This window comes from Astyanax mexicanus, chromosome 8 (genome assembly GCF_023375975.1).
Source record: "Astyanax mexicanus isolate ESR-SI-001 chromosome 8, AstMex3_surface, whole genome shotgun sequence".
Classification (NCBI taxonomy): Eukaryota; Metazoa; Chordata; class Actinopteri; order Characiformes; family Acestrorhamphidae; genus Astyanax; species Astyanax mexicanus.
In genome coordinates, this window is record NC_064415.1 from 29,290,423 (window position 1) to 29,310,792 (window position 20,370).

General features: G+C 38.4%; 1 protein-coding gene across 2 annotated transcripts in view; it reads right to left on the reverse strand.

The window, feature by feature from the left end:
- The window catches only part of mllt3 (MLLT3 super elongation complex subunit), an 89,592-nt gene that overhangs the window by 60,317 nt on the left and 8,905 nt on the right, over positions 1-20,370 (reverse strand). The window contains exons 1-2 of one of the 2 annotated variants that reach the window (XM_007255063.4): positions 12,195-12,373; positions 10,949-11,129 (exon numbers count right to left, since the gene is read on the reverse strand). In XM_007255063.4, coding sequence (XP_007255125.3) covers positions 10,949-11,129; positions 12,195-12,206 — 193 coding nt within the window. In that variant the 5' untranslated portion in view covers positions 12,207-12,373. Of the gene's footprint in view, positions 1-10,948; positions 11,130-12,194; positions 12,374-20,370 lie in introns of those variants that run through there. The other variant, XM_007255064.4, reaches the window with a different exon arrangement.

Genomic DNA, 20,370 nt, shown 5'->3' on the forward strand with positions numbered 1-20,370 from the left:
GACAGGCCTAGTATGATCCACATGCTTGCTCCATTTACTTAACAGTAGACTGTATGGCTGTACAGTTATTGAGGGAACTATTACTGTAAAAATAAAAGGTGACAGTGAAACTGTTTTTCATCTAAATTATTCTTTGATTTTCTTGTTCTATAAACAATCAATTCCTTTACTAAAGAGAGCTTTGACAAATTTTGCAGGGGAGAACTTATGGGAGCAGAGAACTCAGTAGTTCCAGCTGACTGTTTGTGAGTAACTAGTTATCTACGATGTAACCCTAGTACACGACAGGCAACAACCTCTGTGAAGTCATCCCAGTTCCCAGCCGCTCTCACAGCTGTTGGGGGGAAAGTGGACTCCAGAGTGGAGTGGGGATGAACATCTCGATGCACAGAGAATGTACAGGTGCTATGGGCTTAGAAAAGACTTAACAAGTGAACTGATATCTGATATGGTACGAAAACGCCACAAAAGACTGTTATCAGTTAGTTTACTTCACAGACAGTCAAACACTAATTAGACATCCCAGCTACACATATAGAGTAACTTTAGCTCCACCATGCAAGTTTAAAATCCAAAAGCAACCACACACATATAAAACTTGTTTTTAAAAGGCAACCTTACAAGAGAAAAAAAACTAATCTTTAAAAATGTAAAAAAAAAAAAAAAAATTTGGGAGAATTTTATTGAATCATTCATTATGAAAAGTGCATGTTAAATGAACTGGGGGAAAAATGTTACAATTGTTTTTACTTTAACTTGTTTTTGGGACTATGTCCAAAGGCTATGTGTCTAGTACATACTGCTATATGATATGAATATGAATATCAATATTACAATTAATAATTGAACCTTTATTGAACCATTATTTTAACAATACATTCTCAATCTGACTTCTAATTTTTCTATATCAGACTTGTTTTTTTTTTTTGTTTTATTTTGACCAAATTAATTTATGTAAATGACATCTATTCAGATTGGTTGCCAAGCATCGCATCTCAAGCCAAACACTTCTTAGAATGAGAACACTTTTTGGAGGGCATACATGAATAATTATTATATATGTAGGGGTGTAATGACTTGTGTCTGCCAAAAAAATAATACATTTAAAATGGGCTATTTCCCTATGCAGTCCAAAGATTTATTGCTTTTATTATTTTAATATATGGACTGATTACAGACATACAACACAACTGTACACAAAAAAAACCTGGTCAAATCATGTGTTGTTGATTTTTCAAGATGAGTATTACTTCACCACAACAGAAAATCATCTGCTACATTAATACTGTCCATTTGATAGAAAATAAATTCAGGTTGTGTTATAAAAATGGCAAGATTGCAACATATAATTTCATTCCTGATAAAACACTTTTTTTATTAGATAGTCAATAAAACCTGTAATTTGACCAGAAATGTTTAAACGTATGAAACAACTATAAATCAATAAGTCAACAGATAAAATTATCAAATTGTATTACAATTTTTCTACATCTTCATGAGATTAAACATGAACACTTCTAACCCAATTTGTAAACCAAGATTAAATAAGAAAAAAAAAACTACTACTGGTAACTAGGGGTGGGCAATATTATATGGTATACAATATATCAAGACACAGAAATATCATGATATGATCATCCATGTCGTGATAATAGGGCTGTTCTGTCTTAAAAGTAGTCTATTATTTACTGTGAAGTTTTAGGTGTATTTATTGTATAATTGTTTTAGTTTGCAGTTTATATGCATGGACTAAATATTCTGCAATATTATTCGCTGCATTATATTATTTTATGCTATATTATTTATTTTGCCATATTATGATTATTCTGTTATACCATTATACTATATTCCTGAAATGAATGAATTATTTTAGTTTTCCTATATCGCCAAGTATATCGTTATCGCAAAAATACCCTGAAATATCATGATATTATTTTAGAGCCATATCGCTCACCCCTACTGGTAACTACTAGCTAACTGTTATAGCAACACTTAAAGAAAGTAAGTTAGTTTATCTGTCAGTTCAGCAGATATTAAAAACAGTCTAGTAAAATGTTTCTCTCTCTCTCAAGCAGTGTCTAACGTCAGGAAAAAGGAAAAATCAATTGCCTGTAAATTACGGGAAGTATAAAAAACGATTTGTCTAGAACATAAATTTCCTGATATTCCCTGCTGCATTTCTCTGCTGACTGAAATACTTTCACTCCCCACGACCAAATATGATCATGCATCTTCAGTGCTGGCATGATATTTAGTTTTGGATGAGCGGTTTATCTGGCTCATGGCTCCCTCCATCTGTGGCAAGATTTCATCAAGTCTCGGGTTAAGCTGCAACAGATGAAGTGCGGAATGGGTGGAGTATGTCGATTCAGTGGGGAAACGAAAAATGTGAAGTTAATTTTTTTTTATTGATTTGATTCACAATAGAAATAGCAGCGCTGCATTGTATTCATACCATTTAAAATCCTGTGACAACCACAATCATAACGCAAAATTACCGTATAGACAGTCTCCAGATCAGACGTCGGAATCACTGGACATCTCACAATAAATTATTATCACAATATGTTGGCCTTGATAATGATGAGATCACGATACTGTGACTCTGAAAAACTCAATGAAACAGTAACTTTTCAGTAAGTCACATCAGTGCGAAAGTCTTACGGAGTTTAGAGCACCTGTGTTTCAATAAAAATATCAATTTAATGTGACATATCGATAGTGTATCACACATTAAAGCAAAATTATATATTGTGATAGATTTTTTTTTCAAACCCTAGTAAAAACAAACCTATGTGTGCTTCAACCAGACTAGGGGTGGGCGATATGGCCCTAGAATAATATCACAATATTTCATGGTATTTCTACGATACTGATACAAAACATTAAATTAAACAAATTACTGCAACAAAATGAAAATTTAATATTATTATTGCATACAATATGGCATGGCACATGATACGATATTTCAGGGTATAACATCGTTCACAGTAGGGGTGGGCGATATGGCTCTAAAATAATATCACAATATTTCAGGGTATTTTTGCGATAACGATATACTTGGCGATATAGGAAAACTAAAATAATTCATTCATTTCAGGAATATAGTATAATAGTATAACAGAATAATCATAATGTGGCAAAATAAATAATATAGCATAAAATAATGTAATGCATCAAATAATATTGCAGAATATTTAGTGCATGCATATAAACTGCAAACTAAATCAATTCTACAATAAATACACCTAAAGCTTCACAGTAAATAATAGACTACTTTTAAGACAGAACAGCCCTATTATCACGATATGGATTTTTAATATCATGATATTTCTGTGTCACGATATATTGTATACCATATAATATTGCCCACCCCTAGTTCACAGTATTCAAAAATGTTGGAGATATTATTGCATACAATACAATATGGCACACCCTAAAGCAGACTAAAATCTGCAGGTGTAAAAACACTCTAAAGCTTGTCAAAGTGGTTTAAAGGACAGCACTTAGCAAAGGTCTGAATTCTGCACAACTTTTAAACGGATGTGTTCAGAATTCTGATGTACAGTGAAGTTTTGTTTCTTTCAATAGCTTAAATTCACTCGCATTGTGTTCTAAACCACATGGAAGAGTCAGAAAAACCTTGAACTGAATACCTGGGTTAGGCCTGAATGGATTGAATGGAAAGTAGTTACTGAAAAGATTGAGGTCTATTGACTTATAAGCTATTTTGCTATTTAGCAATGTTGAGAACTATACTAGTCAATTCTAGTCAAGTCAAGACACTTTTGTTGTCATTACGTCTGAGTACAGGTACACAGTGTAACAAAATTATGTTCCTCCTGAACCATGGTGCATCATGTAACAACAATACAATAGACAAACATAAAGTGCAAGAGTGTAATGATACAATGAACTGAAAATTTGATTCTCACAAATTTTCCAAACCTTTATTTAGGCCCCAACATGTGAATGACTAAAATCTTAGGTTCTATAATACAGGTAATAAAAGACTGTAGACATTGGCAGCCAGTTTAATATCTGCTTGAACAAACTGCAGGAGCAGTGCACAACTGAAGGAGTCTTTGTGATGATGACAAAGACAACATTTTCTGCACTCTGTGCTTCTGTGCTTCCACTGCTAAATTATGGTTAGCCACTTCTGACCACCCAAAAGCCACACGGCTATATTTCAGCATTTTTTTCCTCCTTTTCTTAGGCTGCCGTAGACGGGCGCAGGTGAAATGGACGGCCGTGTTCCAGGCCATTTCTTTTGAGTTCGTTCCCCTGTGCACCCCCCCCCCACCCAAATCCCCCATCCTGCTCCTGACACTAAATATCAGGTTTCCAAGGCTACACAGCATGGCTGCTAATCATAGCATTTTTGTCCAAGTCGGGCACAATTTTATTCCTGTTTAAATGTGTCTGGCTTGGAATAATTGTGCTGAATCGTGAAATTTTATTTGTGCAACTGGCTCTGGGCAAAAGTTTTAAATCCTCACAAAAGAAACGAAAACTGAATTTTTTCTATATCATCATCCAAGAGGGTAAGAGTACATTTTTACTGCTTAACCAACAAAAGAATGCCACTTTCAGCACATTTCAGAGAAATGAGAGTATAATAAACAAAGGCGTCTCTTTTACATGAAGCAGGGAGGCATTTCATGTAATAAAGAACAGCTGTTGGATGGGTAATACCGAATAGTGGGGAAGCTTCCGAAAGACAGGGGTATGGGGGGGGGGGGTTTAGTGAGACAGGACAAAGAGCAAAGTAAAGATTTGGATGAGATAAACTTGAGAAGAGAAAGTCAGAGCATATAGAGAGCGAGAGAAAGAGAGAGAACAAGTAAGAGAAAGAAGGGTCCAGCTGTTCTCTTCCAGGGCAGCTTGGTGAGACTGTTGGTATTAAACTGTCAAACACACACTGGTCTGTACACAAGCTCTCCCTCTAAAACTTCCCTCCCTGCTCCTCTTCACACTGGCTGGCCCTGATCAAAGCCTGGAGCCAGGGGGCCGGGAAGAGGAGGGGGGTCTGGAGCCTCAAGAGACCCCAAATAATAAGCCTGATTGTTTACGTTACATTCGCTCCATAAATTGTGTCCTGTCTTGGAGAGCAGGTTGTCTGTATCCAGTGTCCACAAAGAGCCTGCTGTGGATTATCTACTCAACTCAACAGAAGTTCCTTACACAGAGCTCAGAGTCCCCATTCCCATTTAAAGAGCTGCACAGGATCATCGTTATCAGTGTAGTGGATAACAGTGCCTTCACACTGCCTTCCCCAGGGCTGACTTGAGTTTGATTCAATAGCTAATAGGCTACCTCTGAAGTAACTTGATTCAATATTTAAGTCAGTCAAATGCTGCAAATGTATATAGATCAAATACAACAAATGCTTTAAAAATATTATAATAAAAATTTCTGGATATTATATATCATGAGAGAAACACAACATGACAAAAGATAAAAAAGACAACAGTGTCATCACAAAAAAGGTCAGACCTGGTTAACTAAGGAGGCATCATGATATCCTATTCATAGTGGATTCACTACCTGAACCTGGCCCGACCTCAAAATATTCTGTGATGTAGGCGTCTGTTTTTTAATGCTATGTTTAATTTATATAAGTCTTTGGCGTGATAAGCACAATATAGCAAAGTAATAAATAAAACTGTGTTGTAAAAAAGTTGCACAAGTGCTCAGTGCACACTCCACTTGACGTGTAGCGCTGTGCAGTTTTTTTTTGTGTTTAAGCACATCGACTATAAGTTCAATATAAAAAAATAGTTTGTTCAGAAATTATTTTCTATTCTTAAACCATGTTAAATACAATTAGATTAGAGCAAAGTCATTTAGACATCATTCTTGTAGCCTAATTTACCTATGTTTAGGCCTGTGGCTCATTGTTCACATTGTTTGTGTTTTAATCTTTCGGAGATCTGTTCTTAATAATCATTTTTCTTAAATGATTTTACTTAAATTACTCTACTTACTAAAAATGATGGATATAAATAAATCAGGCTCTGGCTCAAAAGGACAGTGTATGCAGCGGGTCTGGTCGGGCTCCGGCAGAATGTGCAAAATCGGGCTGGATATTTTGGGCCCGATCTAAGCTCTAAATTATAGACAGATCCATTGGCAGATAATAACTCTATTTTTTAAATGTTTTCTAGGTCTAAACCCGTCATAGGATGGCCCAAGCTTTCACCTAGAAACGTGAAGCCAGCCAAAAGCATCTTTACAACTGCTGCTAACACAGCATCTCTAGGCAGCTCAGCTCAGATAGGGAGGGGCATCCTTCCCACCCACAGAGAGTGAAGACAGTTATTACTTCTTGGACCCCCAGTTAGGGTTCGCTTTGGCAACATGGGGGATTGAACCAACAGTAAACAGTTATGCCACTCAAGAACAAATTGTACTCAGGCATGTTGCAACAAGGTAAGCAATCCAATCAATTGCCTAGGGCCCCGAGCTGTCCTGAGGCCCCCAGACAACGACTGTGAACGGCCTGAGGCCCCAAGACAACGACTATGAACTGAATGCAACAACAAACTGTGTGAGCACCCCTTTAAATTCTGTGATGATCAGTGCAGGAAATTACAACGACATTGTTATCAGAACTCCCCTTTAAGGGAGTCTCTCTCACTTATTGCTGACAGTAGCCAGCCAGCCAGGTTTGTGAAATATGGTTAGTGGGTAATGCTAATGCTGCTTCAGCAGTGCTAGCTGGGGTTAGCAGCAGACTACAAGCAGATAATGCTCACCTCTGAACGGGGAAATACCGACTAATGCTAATGCTACTCCAGCCCCGGTGCTGGAGAACTAAACCGAAGCTCCTGTATAACGCTGTACTTCAGTGGAGTGGCATTACTGCTCCTTAATACCTGACTGGTAAAAATCATACATAAGGAACACTATTTTACATCAGTGCTGATACAGCTACATCTAGACCCAATCTCCACATATAATAAGCATTTTTCTTTTCTCCAGAGAAGATACGGACCCAGAAACTTCATGTCATGCTAAAACAATCTAAACAGAATTACTCTCATCCAAAGTTCAAACTGACTGTAAAGCCTTGTTTCATCACTTCTGGTTTGAGCTGACCTCACTTTAACTTTAGCTGTGATGTAGAGCACATCTCACTGAACATAAACTCCCGCTTCCCCCGATCCATCCTGCATCAGAGACTTGAGTCAAACCAATTATAAACATTCCCTAAAACAAAGATCCCTCTTTAGCAGCAGATCTGAAAAATGCAGGAAACTTCAGGAAGTACTTACGCTACTAATTTGTCACGGTGCGAAAAGTACATTAGGGTGGGTGCATACCATATACTTTTGAAAGGGCGGGTCGGGGCCGGGGGGAGGTGTTGGGAGGATCTCTAAGGTGTGTGTCAGGGGGAAGGATTTATGAGAGGTTAAGTATCCTCCTGCTGGTTTTGAACTTTTTTCAGAAGGCCCTGCAACACATTTGTCAAGGAAAGGAGGGGGTGTGAAGGGAGAGGAGGGGGGCATTAAAGCAAACCTACATTTGGTGCACCTCCCATCATCAAAAGTCCTCCGAGCGTGTTTCAAGTAGTTTCCAAATTCGGACTGGGTGATTTACAGTCTGTTCTAATGCTCTGAGAAAATAAATACGGCAGGGGAGATTTTCACCACGTTGTCACTCACGCACAGCTGGCCCTGGAAAGCCCGTCCCCTTTGGAACTAATGCAAACATGAAAATCCATGTTTTTTTTTTTTTCTTCTGTGATGTAAATCAAATCCAGTGGGGTACAAAAGACATGCAGGGAAAAATTGGGGAAAAAAATATAGCACCACACATGCACTAAAGTAGTCAGCAGTGTTGAGCTGAAGCAAAACAAAGCTCAAATTGGGGGTTAAATTTTTCCAAACTTTGCGGTACCATTTCCCAGTATGCCACTCTACTAAATCAAGCTGACTCACTGTACGGTTTACAGCAACGCCGTGTACTCCTCTCTGCTTCCTTCTGATTTAGCCCAAGATAAAGAGAACTTCCAGCTTTGTGCCATGAATGAACGCTGTCCTACTAATGGCTTGTTTCGGGCTGCTATATGCCCAGCTCCTGTTGTCATGCCAACTGCATAATACAGTCACATTTTCATGCTTGTGTGTATTTGTGATTCCTTCCAGACGCGTCTTTCTCTGCGTGCGGACCCCGGAGAGGGCAGAGCGTGCCCCCAGAAGCAGCACAATCTCTACAATCTGGTCCCAATAAAGTGTCTGCAGTGCGAGTCGTGTGTAATGAGGGTACGAGAGAGAGAGAGAGAGAGAGAGAGAGAGAGAGAGAGAGAGAGAGAGAGAGAGAGAGAGAGAGAGAGAGAGAGAGAGAGAGAGAAGAGAGAGGGAGCAAAAGAGAGAGAGAGAGAGCAGCATGCACACACACTCTCTCAGCCTGGCTCGCTGCCCGGCACTTGTCACGTCAGAGCAAACCCAAACGCATGAGCGGCAAAGAAAGGGGAGACTACTTCAAACCAACAAAATATTTTAATTGATCCCTTCCGTCCTGCAAGCTCCACCATGTCCCCTGCAGCCGAGCACGCTACACTCACCCGAGTTCACTCCCTCATTCACACGCTCCCTCATTCCTCACCTTCACTCACTTCCCAGCTCCCGCTGCTGGACACTGTAGATGGAATTCAATCTGCACAACACTTTCCAGGCATATCTCAGTACTGCGGTATGTGCTGATCTCGCTGATAACTCTGCATTATTAAAAAGTTAATGAACTCATATTTTGCTACTTAGGGGTAAATAGTGCATGATTATCATGATGCACAACATGCACTGTCATTTAGGTTTATTTTAGGAGGTTTATGAGTTAAAATGTTTAAAATAAAGGACAGTAATATATTTTTAATCATTGTGTAGCACAATAGGATGAACATCAAACAACAATCTAATCACAATACAAGATTTCTGATTCAGTGTATTGTGATATACCAGAAAACTGTTAAATCGCGCCATGTCACAGTATATACAAAACAAACAAAAAAATCTGAATAGAAGAAAAGTTTACTCATTGTCCAATTAGAATGGAGATTTAAAGTTAGTCAGTCATTTAAAAAATGTATTTGTTTATGCATGACAAAATCCACAATTAATTTAAAAAAAAAATCTTGGTCCATAATGTTCCATGCAAGCTATGATTACACTGTTTTATCCAGCAACACTTTAGACAATACTGTAAATGCTAACCATATACATAGACTGCATTTTTTGATAGTTCTATAACAGTACCACCACTATTGCATATTCCAAAGTATCAGTTCTCAGAAAACACAAAAAAGAAGACACAGATCATGATATATTGAATGCCATTTCACTCAACTTCCAACAAAGTCATAAACTAATCCAAAATTACTGTAAAGTCTGTAACACCACAAGCGCACTTTATTGGTCATACCTACTGTACATCTCTGCAGAGAGTACTAGTAAAAAATAACCCCCGTCCTTAAAGGGCTATCTAATCTAATGTGATGTTTTGATTAGAAAGCATATAAAAGCATTTAAACTGCAAGTAAAAAAAAAACAAAACAAAACAAAAAAAACATATCAATGGTTTACTGACTGAACCCAAATTAGTCCTTTCAGTATTACACACACATAACCACCATCCATCCTATCCACTCTGCACCAAGTAAGAATGCAGACCTGCTGAAATGCATGCAACCACATCACAGTTAACACACACGCTTTAAACTGCACTGTCCACAACTCCACTGAGCTTTTGGAAACTCACACAAGCCCCATTCTCTTCAATACAGCATGATCTTCCACAGCAAAATCAACTCCAACCCAAGCACAGATACCAAAAAAAATGCAAAAGTGGGACTTTAAATAAGAATTCCTGTGAATTTACTAAATGTTTGCAGAGTTAAAAAGTTTTGATGCAAGTTATTCTGAGTGGTTTGATGTGAAAGTAAATAAAACTTCCAATTCTTGTTTTTTTAATATCTCAGTTAGAGGTGAGTCAGATCATATCGTATGCAATTATAAAACTTTATTTTCATTTTGTTGCAGTAGAGTATTCTTGAAAAAAAAAATTAATTCAGTGTTTTATCATATCACCAAGAGTATCGTTATCGTGAAAATTTGTGAAATTATTTTAGGGCCATATCGCCCACCCCTACTGCTCATATCGATGTTGGAAATTGATCATATTGGATAGACCGAAATTGAAAAATATATTGTGACAAAGATGCTTCCAGACTTCTATAGGAATTAATGGGGGCCCAATGAACGTGCTAAAGGAAAGCTTTCTATGCTCAGCGCTCCAGTACTGTGTGTGTATGGAGAAGGTATTGGATAAAGCAGCTTTAGGTCAAAAGTTTGGACACCCCGGCACACCAGCCAGCGTTCCAGTACTGTGTGTATGGAGCAGCTATTAGATAAGGCAGCTATTGGTCAAAGATGTGGACACCCCAGAATGCCGGCCAGTGCTCCAGTACAGTGTGTGTATACAGAGCAGCTACTGAGTAAAGCAGGTTTAAGTCAAAAGTTTGGACACCCCGCTCAAACCCCAAAGCAACACCTTTCCAAAGCAACCCAGCTTTACTTAAAAGTTTGAGCACCCCGCATGTCAGCCAGCGCTACAGTACTGTGTGTGTACCGAGCAGATATTGGATAAACTAGATATTGGTCAAAAGTTTGGACACCTTAGCAACCACCACGGACATCATAGCAACACCATAACAACCAGCCATAAATCAGCACTGCAATCACACTCACAGTTATCTAGTTCATCTATACAAGAAACTATTTCACATTAAACCACTCTGAGTGCCTGAATATTTTATACCAACATCTCAACCACCAAAAATAAAGATGATATTTGGAAAACATCATCACTGGAAAGTGGAATGTAAGTGGAATTCTCTTTTAAACGTCCCTTCCACATAAACGCAGATAAATAGAAGACTTCTTACCTCTTTTTGGCCTCGGGAAACTTTCGTGCAGGTGAAACACCACTTTCTCTACGAAGTGCTGGATGTTGCTGTGTTCGGGTCCGCGGACAAACACCATCCAGTCGTGGGTGAATCCCTCCGCCGTGGGCTTCCTGCGCACCTGGGCGCGGTGGCCGAGTTCCAGCTTCACCTGAACAGCGCCCTGGAGCAGGAGCACCACCACCAGCAACATCACGAACACCACCACCACAGAAAGACCAAAAACAAGTCGTCAGCTACAGAGCAGCAGAAATTAACCTCTCAGCACTTAAACACACTCCAGACATCACAGAAACGACAACTGCGTCTGCTAGTACGAGTAGCTAGCTGCCTTTACTCTCAAAACTACAACAGATAACAGAAAACTGAGGCTACACAGAAATAAAAATAATAATAAAGCCCCTTAACTAACCTATATAAATCTGATTTCACTAGTTCATTTCGTCCCAAAATATAAATAAATATGTTTTTAAGCAATGTCATGCTTATAAAGTCTCGCGAGTTTTTATTATGTTTTATTATTAGCAGTTTGTCTTACTGGAATCTGTTTTCTCTGGCTGTTGGGATATGTTAGTTAGTTATAGTCTCTTAAAAAAACTCTTCAATAGTTCATTTCTTACCAAAATAAATATGTTTTAAAAGACAACGACATGCTCGTGCACTCTCGCATTTTTTATTATTTATTATTAGTTTTCAGTTATTCTATGTCTAACGTTGTTTTCTGTGGCTGTTGGCAACGTCATGCTCGAACCCTCTTTTAAGTTTTAATAATTTTTTTGTATTATTTACTTTTGTTTATTATTAGTTAGCAGTTAGTCTTATGTGTAACGTTGTTTTCTCTGGCTGTTAGAATGTGTTAGTTAACCTAGCTTTCTATGTCTCAAACTTGTATCGTGCACTGTGTTCTTACTGCTATTGAAATTTAAAACAAAATAAGCTCACTAAATAATAAAAAAAAAGTTATTTAATTATTTAAACCATTTAAAAGTAACTATTTCAGCTTTTTTAATTATTTAAATTTTGGCGTCAACTCTCCAGCGCTCGAGCCCCAAAACCAGCAGAGAGAGAGAGAGATGTAGAGACAGACTCTAAAGAGAGAGAGAGATACAGAGAGCGAGAGAGCTGAAGGAGAAAGCCGCGCCGGGTTAACGCTGCTACACAGAGAGGCGAGCGCGAGCGCACGTCTCGAGCCCGCAGAAGCCGCTCGCGCCCCTCGCGCCGTACTCACCGAAGCGGCCATCCTCGCGGCCCCAGGGGAGACTGCTATCTCATGGAGAGCTGCTGTGCAGTGCGGAGAGCGGAGAGCGCGAGCGGCCGATGGCGGACATGGTCTCTTAATTGAGCTCCGTCCGAGTTTCAAAGGCTGAGGAGCGCATCGGCGCGCATGCGCGTTCGGTTTGGAGCGAGGGTGGGGGCGCGCACGCGCACGCACGGCGCAGCGGCAGCAGCAGCAGCGCTGCCAGCGCGAGCCAATGAGGAGCGGCCGAGCGCACGCGGGCTGGACTTTAACCCAAAAGCATCCGGAGAGCTGAGAGAGTGACCGCTGGCGTTTACCCGGGGGAGAGCTGCACATCCATTAACGGGTTTCTGTTTTTTTTAAGGTGACAGTTCTTCTCCAGCAGGAGGGGACAACCACTGAGCCTCACAACGCGTTTTACACAATATGAGCAAAAATAGTTACACACTACTACAGTATTAATGTAGAAATAAACCCAAAAGAGCCCATGGTGGCTACATATATACAGCCCTGGAAAAAAATAAAGAGACCACCTTGATTTTACCAAATTGAAAACCTCTGAAATACTGTCAAGTGGAAGATGAATGGTCACAAGCCATCAAACCAAGCTGAACTGCTTGAATTTTTGCACCAGGACTGGCATAAAGTTATCCAAAAGCAGTGTGTATAACTGGTGGAGGAGAACATGCCAAGATGCATGAAAACTGTGATTAAAAACAGGGTTATTCCACCAAATATTGATTTCTAAACGCTTAAAACTTAATGAATATGAATGATTTGAGGTCAGAAAGCTCTGCAACTTTTTTGTTATTTCAGCCATTTCTCATTTTTTGCAAATAAAAGCTCTAAATGACAATATTTTTATTTGTTGTACACTCTAAAAAACAGAGGTACGATATGAGTACTTTTTTGTACTCGAAGGTACACTCTTTATAATTGTACCCTCAAAGGTACAATATTGGTCTTTACGGGGTCAGATTTGTTCCCTCTGAAGTACAAAGTAATTTCTAACAGCAATAAGTACAAATTTGTACCATTTAACCAGCCAAAAGGTACATTCAGTATTCTGTATCACTGCACTAATAAACAATATATATTTTAATTGCACATTTTTTATTTGAAAGCCAGACAATTTTGTATCATCAAGTTTTTGAGCCATATTCAGTTGATGATAATGTTTATAATTTTTATGATCTTTACTGCCACAAAAACCATGGGTACAAAAAAGGACTTTCACTGAAAGGTACTTTTTTGTGCCTCAATATAAGGTACAGCCCCAGCGACAAGCTTTGTACTCTTTTAAGTACAAATCTGTACTTATATTTCTTAGAGTGTATGTAGTTTAGAGAAAACGACAATGTTAATTTTACTCAAACATATACCTGTAAATAGCAAAATCAGAGAAACTGACTCAGAAACTGAAGTGGTCTCTTAATTTTTTTCCATAGCTGTAGGTTATAAAGTACCAGAGACCTAGGCCTGAGTAAAGGTATAGGTGCACGATAAAAAAAAAAAGGATTCTTTAAGCACCACACTTAAGTAAAAGTTCGGAAGTATTCTACAGTTTTGTACTTAAGGATTGGAACAATTTTATTCTAAAGTTTACTACTCAAGTACTAAAAGTAAAAGTACAGTACTGTGCTATAAAATTTTTACAGAATCAGTGGAAAGTTCTCAGTTTGAAAGGCAGAACGGGAACAGTGTGATCTTTTTATAATACAGCTTGATCTCTTTATTTGCTCAGTGATGAGGAGCTTTATCAAACCCGGTGTCAGTGCAGAGCATCTACTTTAGTGATAATGTGGGTTTAAAATGATTTTAAACATTTTTATGATTGTTATGAGTAACGATGCAGCACATAAAAAGTATAAAACTCATTAAAAATATGTGGTGAAGTAAAAGTGGAAGAAGGAGAAACAGATAATACTCCAGTAGATACAGATTCGTACAGATTTGATAGTAAAGTACAGTAGTGATGTAGTTCTAGTTTTTTACTATACATTTCTGATGGTGATGTGTGTTTCACAGACCCTTTAAAAGAGGTGTAAAGGTTCTTACAGCTCAATGTCCTTCACTTTCAGTTAATCAGTGACAAATACTGCACATCCTGAGAGCATCACAGGACAGTGTGTGAATCTATGTCTGTTCTTCTTATATTATTTACAGAATGTAGGTGTTCTGAGTTAGTCCTTAAGATAAAACTAGTTCATTTCAAAAAGTGACACAACTTGTTTTTAATTAGCAAAAGATCTGGTGTTGCTGCAGTTGTTCAGGTCTAGGTTCAGCAACAGTATGTGCTAAAAGAATGAGGTCAGCTGACTACCTGAATATACTGAATATAGGTAATACAGGTTATTCCATCAATGGATTTTTTTCTTCCCTGTTGTCATGGGCATATTCAAAGAAAACAATGGCAGGATTCATGGGGCTGGAATTGTGAAAGAGTGGTTCAGGGAGCATGAGATCATCATTTTCACACATGGATTGCCCACCAGAGAGTATCTTTGGGATGTGCTGGAGAAGATTTTGAGCAGTGGTCAGACTCTACCCTCATCAATGCTGCAAGATCTTGGTGAAAAATTAATGCAACACCAGATTGAAATAAATCTTAGGACACTGCAGAAACGTATTGAAACAATGCCACAGTGAATGCGTGTCTCAATCAAAGATAAAGGTGGTCCAATGAAATATTAGAGTGTGTGACTTATTTTTTGACCAGGCAGTGTATTTACAGTCATGTTCCCACAATAATAAACAAACATGTATGAACTGCTCACTGAATTTATCTAATTCAATGTTAAATTTGGTATTTGAGTAGGACATTTTAAGAATCTGACTCTTCTGGTGCATTTTGTCCAAAAGTAGTAAAACATAATAAATACTGTATATTTGAAATACTGGGATGTAATATTTTTGTCATATCGCCCAGCTCTGTGAATGCGTGATTATATACACCGAGGGTGGTGGCGTTTATACCGGTCATATCAATATCGTAATTATATCGTATCGACCAAAATTAAAAACATATTGTGATAAAAACATCCGGCACTATTTTCACTGTAGTCCAATCATGAACTCAAGACAACAAGATACACCACACTTGTGAATAATTTGGCCTCCTCCTTTAACCCAACCCAGAACCATTTTGTCGATGCAGCCAGGTTAAGCTTCATTTCTCTTTCCCTGTTTTATAGAAGGTTGTTCCAAAGTAAAGGACCCTTTTTATTCATCTGAAAATTTCAGGCTACTTTTGGAGCGTTTGAAGGACTGCTAATGAATTCTTTCTGGCCCTCAGTTACCCACAAAATAGCATGGCGAATATAACGGAAAGCTTACAGCTTACAGAACTGAGTTCATTTTACAATGTCAGTTTTTAGAATCTTAAATGTCATCATGCAGTCGTGTTGCACTCTTCCATTTGTGTGACCATTAGACTGCTACAGTTGTGGTCAAAAGTTTACATACACTTGTAAAAAAACATAATGTTATGGCTGTCTTGAGTTTTCAATAAGTTCTACAACTCTTATTTTTCTGTCATAGAGTGATCGGAACACATACATGTTTGTCACAAAAAACAGTCATAAAATTTGGTTCTTTCATAAATTTATTATGGGTCTGCTGAAAATGTCACCAAATCTGCTGGGTCAAAAATATACATACAGCAACAAAATTTGTCAATTTTGGTGATGTAGCGAGTTGTGTCAATCAAATTAGCTTCATGTCATGGCCTCTTCACTTCTTGTAAGTGATTCTGATTGACTACAGCTGTTGACTTCTCATGAGCCCATTTAAATAGGGCTCATTTGACCCAGTGATTAGACTCAGCTACAAAAGCTACAATGGGAAAGTCAAAGGAACTCAGTGTGGATCTGAAAAAGCGAATTATTGACTTGAACAAGTCAGGGAAGTCACTTGGAGCCATTTCAAAGCAGCTACAGGTCCCAAGAGCAACTGTGCAGACAATTATATGCAAGTATAAAGTGCATGGAACAGTTGTGTCACTGCCACGATCAGGAAGAAAACGCAAGCTATCACATGCTGCCGAGAGGAGATTGGTCAGGATGGTCAAGAGTCAACCAAGAATCACCAAGAAGCAGGTCTGCAAGGATTTGGAAGCTGATGGAACACAGGTGTCAGTCTCCACAGTCAAGCGTGTTTTACATCGCCATGGACTGAGAGGCTGCCGTGCAAGAAAGAAGCCCTTGCTCCAGAAAAGGCACCTTAAGACTCGGCTGAAGTTTGCTGCTGATCACATGGACAAAGATAAAACCTTCTGGAGGAAAGTTCTCTGGTCAGACGAAACAAAAATTGAGCTGTTTGGCCACAACACCCAGCAATATGTTTGGAGGAGAAAAGGTGAGGCCTTTAATCCCAGGAACACCATGCCTACTGTCAAGCATGGTGGTGGTAGTATTATGCTCTGGGGATGTTTTGCTGCCAGTGGAACTGGTTCTTTGCAGAAAGTAAATGGGATAATGAAGAAGGAGGATTACCTCCAAATTCTGCAGGAAAACTTAAAACCATCAGCCCGAAGGTTGGGTCTTGGGCGCAGTTGGGTGTTCCAACAAGACAATGACCCAAAACACACATCAAAAGTGGTAAAGGAATGGCTAAACCAGGCTAGAATTAAGGTTTTAGAATGGCCTTCCCAAAGTCCTGACTTAAACCCCATTGAGAACATGTGGACAGTGCTAAAGAAACGGGTTCATGCAAGAAAACCATCACATTTAGCTGAACTACACCAATTCTGTCAAGAAGAGTGGTCAAACATTCGACCTGAAGCTTGCCAGGAGCTTGTGGATGGCTACCAAAAGCGCCTAGTTGCCGTGAAAATGGCCAAGGGACATGTAACCAAATACTAATGTTGCTGTATGTATATTTTTGACCCAGCAGATTTGGTGACATTTTCAGCAGACCCATAATAAATTTATGAAAGAACCAAATTTTATGACTGTTTTTTGTGACAAACATGTATGTGTTCCGATCACTCTATCACAGAAAAATAAGAGTTGTAGAACTTATTGAAAACTCAAGACAGCCATAACATTATGTTTTTTTACAAGTGTATGTAAACTTTTGACCACAACTGTAAGTAGGAGTCTTCATAGGACAGTCCTACTGCCCTACCTTGATTGCAGCCTAGGCTACAGAGGACGAAGGTTTTGTTAAATTCAAGTCCAAATCCATGGAGATCAGGTAAATTGTGTATATGAGAAACTGTGTGTAAATGTATGTATGACTGTGTGCCCAGAAATGGATTGGCACTTTGTTCTGGGTAAATGCTGTAGTGCCCGATGCAGTCCTCCAGGTGGATGGTTGTTTCTGGTTAAGAGTACGCTGTGGGCTATTGGCTGCTGCTTCTCACTGGTGTGTGCATGAGCACTGAGTATAATTGGTTTGTGTGTGTAAAACGTGTAAATTGTAAAGTGTCCTTGGGTTTCTAGAAAGGTGCTATATAAGTTGATCTTCATTCATTCATTCATCCACCTGTTTGTGTAAACTCTCATCTGTTTGTTTTACTTGTGAAGTATTGCCGTTAACTCCTAGTGAAGCGAGTGGTAGATCCTGTTTTTCGTCTATTGTGTATGACCCCTTTTTAGATATTTTACACATTATGCTTGTTTTGACTTGTTTTGTACAATTCTCATGAATTGTTGTTTTATTATTGAAAGTGATTTGTTTGTCTCACTAATTTTACTCCCACTTACTTGACGTACACATGCACTTCTGGACAAGCTAAAAAATACAGCATACAACAATATTACAAGATTTTACACAGAACTAAGCTTTAGCCACCTAGTTGAACATACTCATGGTAATCCACACACACACACACACACACACACACACACACACACTACATGGCTAAGTTATTTGAATCATCTAAGCTCTACAGCACAGCCAAACGTTCTAGTAAGGTGTTTTATCTGCACACATTCATTTTAATATCATTCACAATCTGTCAGTTACACAGTACAGTTGTGCATTTGAATAGTTACACCTTAGACTGATAACTGTTCTGACTGGCTGCTCATATACTTCGCAGTGCTTGCTTTAAAAGTCTGCACAGTCTGGCAACCTTAAACCTTAAAGGAATTGTGTAAAATAAATTCGAAAGCTACAACTCCATGAGCTGCTAGAGCTCATATAAATGTTTAAGCTCTTGAAAAGCCTTTCTTTGCTGAAAAGTGGCTGCTGACAAAAGACCTACTTCCTGTGCAGATACTGTGATAAGCCATGTGGCTAATCATGTGACTCAATTGATATCCATGATAACCATTTAACCTGTATTTAAGCAGAAATGATGAAGTTTAGTCCAGTCGCTTTATTAAAAATCATCTAAGAATGCTCGGTTCTGAGAGTGTTCCGCAATGTTTTGAAAAGGTTCCAGGAAGGTTAATCTGTAACTTTAAAAATATAATGTTCCAGGAATGTTCTGAGAACATAAAACATAATAATGGTTTGCACCATAAATGCAGAATTATGTGAGAACTAATTTGTTTTGCTTCGGGGCCCTGCAGATAGTTGGAAAAATGCTTTGAGCTCGCACTAAAGGACACACTTTACACTTCTGGACAAGCTGAAAGATACAGAGCATGAAAAGCATGTGGACTGATGTAGTAAAGTAATATTACAAGACTTTACACAAATATGATTCTTAATGTTTGAATGGGCAAATTACTACAAATATTAGTGTAAACGGTGCATAATATCCAAACCAAAACATGAAACAAGCACATTGTGTAAACAACAAATCCAAAAGCAGATAAACATGTTTTGGTACACAACAACTTTTAGAGGCAAGTGGCAATCCTTAGCAACAATGGAGTGAATGATGTACAGTAAATAGATGTGTTTACACAGAGATTAGATGAGATTAGTACTCAGGTGAGCCTGAGTTTGGGTGCAGTCTGCTATTGCAATGTAAACATATGGGTGTCACGTGAGAGTCTGAGTATTCATGGGAAACAGAGTCTGTGGTTCAACTTTAGTAGAAAAGAAAGTTGCGACTGCATGACAGAATGACAAAATATCAATATTATGATACATCACTTAATTTTTATTTGCAATGCATTATCGTTACATCAATACAAGCATATTATCAGTATAAACTCTCTAAAACTTGCCCCAAAATTGGCCTCTATGCAGTGATGGCACTAATCAGATGCCAACATACCTGTGGTAAAAAAATATTTGCCGCCAAATTCTGTGAAACTGACACCAATAAATAAATAATTCCTGGTGTTTGCTTATTTAGATGTATTTTATCCTCTTCAGTAACACAGATGCTGTAAAGTATCGTACAGAATTGTCTTGTGATATATCAATTATCACAGAATCACAGTATTGTGATATTTTGTGGGCAATGTATCGTGACAGTATCTTATTGTTGAGATGCCCTATGATTCGCACCCCTAATAATGATCAGATGCAGTTTTAAGGCCAATTAAAAACCCTATATTTTATCTTCAGAATGAAACATTGATTTTCCCTTAATTGTAGGTTTGTGAAAGTCTTGATAAGCTCTGCTCTGATTGGCTGGTATATATCACCTCAAGGACTCACACAGAAACCACAGGGCACAGAACAGTATAGCTATTTTGAGCACTGTAACAACAATGTTGTATTTATTGTTTTTTCTCATTATAAACTGGGGTATGCTTTTAGCCTAGCACAGATACAGAGTTACATGTGTGGTTTTAACTTTCTGCTTTGCTGAGTTACCAGTTTTCTAACAGTGCCATCTGGGAAAGCCATGGTTACATGACCTGGTTTGCATAACAGCTCGATTTATGAGCTCTAGTGCAGTCTGATGGTGATGTCCTGCTCTCTAGTGTTGCAGATGAAGAATCATGGAAAGATTGTCACAAAAAACTAACAATGATAACAAATGCATATAGTAAATATATTTTACACATGCACCATATAATGGCTTCTCCGTTTTACTGCTTTGGCTTGGCCTTCACTTGGGTTTTTGCTAGTGGGCTGGGTGTATGTAGTTTCACACTGTTCTGCAATTTTCATTTTTTATCTATGTTATTATATGAGATTTGCTTTTGCAAGAGGACTCACCAGTACTTGAGGTTCATGGATTATTACTTTTATGTACCACAACTATGCCAAGATACTATAAATACAAGTTTTAATTCAGAGCCTCCGTTTAAGG